Source organism: Brassica oleracea, chromosome C9, assembly GCF_000695525.1.
Source record: "Brassica oleracea var. oleracea cultivar TO1000 chromosome C9, BOL, whole genome shotgun sequence".
In the NCBI taxonomy this organism is placed as follows: Eukaryota; Viridiplantae; Streptophyta; class Magnoliopsida; order Brassicales; family Brassicaceae; genus Brassica; species Brassica oleracea.
This window is the reverse complement of record NC_027756.1, coordinates 46,169,217-46,173,174: the sequence shown is the minus strand read 5'-3', so window position 1 is coordinate 46,173,174 and position 3,958 is coordinate 46,169,217. Positions and strand designations below refer to the sequence as shown.

Below are 3,958 nucleotides of genomic sequence, written 5' to 3'. Positions count from 1 at the left end.
CGGTTCCGGTTCGGTTCTTCGGTTCCGGTTATTTTGCCCAGGCCTACATAAGACCTCAAAAACCAAAATTATAACAACTCTACAAGAGTCTTTCATCAACAGTTCTAGTTTTACAAAACTCCAGTTAAATAACAACAACTCTACAAGAGACAACAACAAAGAGTTTTGATGGCACATAAGAAGAAGAAGAAGAAGAAAGAGGAGGGTAAGTCTAACAAGCCTTACAGCTGCGCCTGCAATAGCCAGGAAGCTCAGCAGTACCAACCATGTACTCTGGGTTCTTTGTGCATTCCCCTAGAACTGCCCATCTCTCACAGCTCTCGTTCATATCAGTACAGTTACCACCCGGTGTCACAATCTTGTCAAATGAGTCCACATGGATCCACTTGGTCGCAGACCATTTCTCTCCTTCAATCACGGGACATCCACCGTGGAGGCTCAATGGGTCAGGGATTGCGTCAGGGTGGAGGTTGAAGAACAACAAAGCATCCCCTTTCCTTGGTTTCACTGACAAACACAAAAGATGTAAAAATTTATACCCTTTACTGTTACAAGAAGAGAAGAATGATTATTAGTATCAGTTTAGTTACTCACCAGCGATTCCTTTCTTGGCACAATCAGAAAGGTCGTCTTTGTTTTCAGTTAGTACTCGGCGAGAAGGTATCTACACAAAAAACATCAGATCTTTGTAGTGAGAGAAGGAAGATCATTTACAGTAATCATCTGATAGGTAGGTGCTGCACAAACCTCTGCATTGGGGAAGACGGTTTCTCCACCTCTTGTGACATTGGATAGATACATGAGAACGGTGGCAATGCGGTGTCCACCACGGACAATGTTGACTTTGTCATGAAAGTAGTCAAAGTGAGCATCGTATTTTTGACCGTGCTCGTATCTCAATACCTGCATGTCTTCCCCGTTTTCTAGTCACCCACAGAAACCAAATGAACTTAAATGAAAATTTGTATCTTATGAAAATCTTTCAATAATATAAGATGTCAAGATTGTGCAATAATCTTAGTTAGCAATTCTTGAACCTTTAGGAAGAAATGTCCAAGTGGAGATCTTGTCTTCTATACCGGAAACAATTGGATCCTGTGATCACAACAATACTAAAAGATCAATCTTCCAACTACCAAAATCCATCATTCAAATGATATGAACAAAGTAACCTAAAATCAAATAGGAATCACATCAAAGGTTATAACAACATTATGTTAGGTTCTAATCAACCGGACATTGGAGAAAAGATCTGTCATTTGCAGGATCAATGCAAACACAGAGAGAAAAGTCGAACCTTTGCTTTGGGGATAAAGGTGCCAGAGCTGGTCCGAACCTCGCTGAATTTGCTTTCTCCACTATCATTATCAGCCACAGCAGATCTCTTCAGGCTCGCCTTTGCCTTTTTTTTTTCCCCCACATAAATCGAAAGTCAGAATCTTTAACCAGAAAAAGAAAAGAGAAGTTTCCAAAATTAAGCAATGAATGATAACGAAGGAAACTCACAAGGGAGACCATATGATCACATTCCAATTCCGTGAGGAACCCTTCGTATACAAACGCCCTGAAACAAGAAAATAAATAAACAAGACAAAGCCATAGACTTTTTAAAACATCAAAAAGGTTTCAGCTTTCTCAAAATCACTTGAGGATTTTTGCGATAGAGAGAGAGAACAAACCTGGGTTTGGATGAAACCTGCTTGACTTTGGAAGGATTAATAATGGCGGTAGGAGAGCTAGTTAAGGAATTGGTGCATTGAAGCAGGACGGATAAGATGGCGAAGAACGATAACATTCCACGGCGAGACATCGACATCATCGTAGTGGATCGGATCTTAGATGTACGAGAGGAGTCGGTGGAAGGAAATAGATGGGAAGACGGAACTACAAGAAGGAACAAAAAAAAGTTTCTTTTTCTCGGGGAAAATGTCGACGGTGGTGACAAGTTTATGCCCTGCCTAAGACCAGATAACGACAAAACGGCTTTTTTGAGAATGTTGGTCCGAACCGAACCGTACCGTACCGGATGGGTAGTCTAACTCTTAATTGGTTAGATCGTATGAAAAAGCATAGTGACATATGAATTGATTTTGTTGTATTCAGAATAATAACCAATAAGATCTGTAGTTTTGTTGTATTTGATTTTTCGGATGCAACATCTTTCGATTTTAATGTTATACTAGATTTTGAGTATATTTTTTGTTTTAATTTTTTTTGAGAAATTTAATTTTTGAATGAAAATTAGGATCTATATTAATCTAGATTTTGATATGCGTTTCAAAAGCACAGATTTTTTTGGTTAATAAAAATGTGATACAAATAGTATTTTTGATTACGATTTATATTATTGTTATTATATAAAATATTTTTTGGTTTAAAATTATATAATTTGTCAATTCTTTTATTTGAGATTTTGTATACATTCTTATCTCACAACATCTTTATATTTTTATACATTTTATAAGAGTTAAATTTGTTAAATTGGTGAAACATAAGATTTACTTGGCATATTTTAGACTAATTTAATAATATATATTTGCAGAGGTTATAATAGTTTTTACTAATGTTTATGTATTCGATCCAGACCCGCGGTCGAACCGAAACATCCAGTGATCCGAATATAGTATAGTTCAAATTTAGTTAAAATCTGATATTTAAAAACCGATAAATCCGTAAAAATCTTAAAGTCCGTCACTAACCCAAAGATTCGGTAGTTAAAATACTACAAAAGAGTCTATCTTTCAAAACACGGAATTTATTTCTATTTAAAACTTTGTTTATAGAAAACAAAGATTAGGTAATTAAAAGACTATATATTTAAAAATTGTGTAGCATAATACATTTATAATTGTATTGACCGGTGCTTTCATACATGACTTATATGTAGTTGAACCGTCAAACTCGGTGATTCGTATATAATCTAATTCTAATTTAGCTAAACACTCATTGTTTTAAAAACTCGGTAAAATTCCAAAACCCGCCATTAAGTTGTAACTTGATAATTTGTTTTTAATACTTTTAAATTATATTTAGATTTATTAAAATATTAGAATCATAATTATTAATTAATTTTTAGCTAAAATCCTAATTTGGTAGAAATCATGATGTGGAATGAAGAAAATGTTATTGTTAGGTGAAGGAAGATGTTGTCGATTAGATTGTTGCATTGAGCATGAATAATATGATTTACTATACCTGATGCCTAATTAATTGTAAGATTATATTTAGTTTCACAGTTATAGTTCGTGTATGTAATGTAATAGATTTAAAATATAATTTTATTATAATAGAGTAATATAGGTTAATCATCCTCATTTGGTAGAAACCTAAACGAAGGAATCAATACTACTAGGGATCGTTATCCGCGCCAAGACGCGGGGTTTTTGCATTTTAATCTATTTTTGTCTCTTACTTACTAATCTAGCATTCAGTTTTTCAATGCATTTTATCTTCACCATCTCCTCTTGTCTTGTTTACATTTGTTTTCACGTTCTGTCGTTTGATTTGTCTTAGTTTTGGCTTGTGTAATAACTTAACCCTGCTCATTCTTCTTTCATTCTTTATTGATTGATATTTTTATCTCGCTTAGCTCTGTGTTGCCACTAATTTGCTCGAATCATTTTTCATCATCTGCTTCGTATTCTTTTCATAGTCATTAACTATTGTCTCCAATCTCTTTAAATCCTAAAAATCCTACATGTTCTTTTGTTTATTAAATCACATATTAAATATTGTTGAAACTGTTTATTTATTCTAATAAATCCTTACGATTATAACTAAGATGATATGGATAAAAGACTGATTATAATTTAGTTGAAATTAAAGTCTAAAGTAGAAGTTATTAAACTTGCAATCCTTCTTTTTGTCATCCAAGATAGCTTTAGTCAAATCAATTATATTGATTTAGAAAATCCATAAGCTATTTCAATCCCAAACAACCAAAAAACAGGCGCATTTG

The 3,958-nt window shown here is 33.8% G+C and overlaps 1 protein-coding gene across 1 annotated transcript; it reads right to left on the bottom strand.

Moving 5' to 3' along the window:
* Nucleotides 1-48: 48 nt before the first annotated feature.
* On the bottom strand, nucleotides 49-1,953 carry LOC106313310 (probable prolyl 4-hydroxylase 4). Its single transcript, XM_013751095.1, has 7 exons — nucleotides 1,680-1,953; nucleotides 1,507-1,564; nucleotides 1,298-1,402; nucleotides 1,038-1,095; nucleotides 748-923; nucleotides 595-664; nucleotides 49-507 (listed from the first exon to the last, which is right to left on the bottom strand). The coding sequence occupies exons 1-7, from the start codon at nucleotides 1,817-1,819 to the stop codon at nucleotides 212-214; spliced, it is 903 nt and encodes a 300-aa protein (XP_013606549.1). The 5' UTR covers nucleotides 1,820-1,953; the 3' UTR covers nucleotides 49-211.
* Between the last annotated feature and the right edge of the window lie 2,005 nt (nucleotides 1,954-3,958).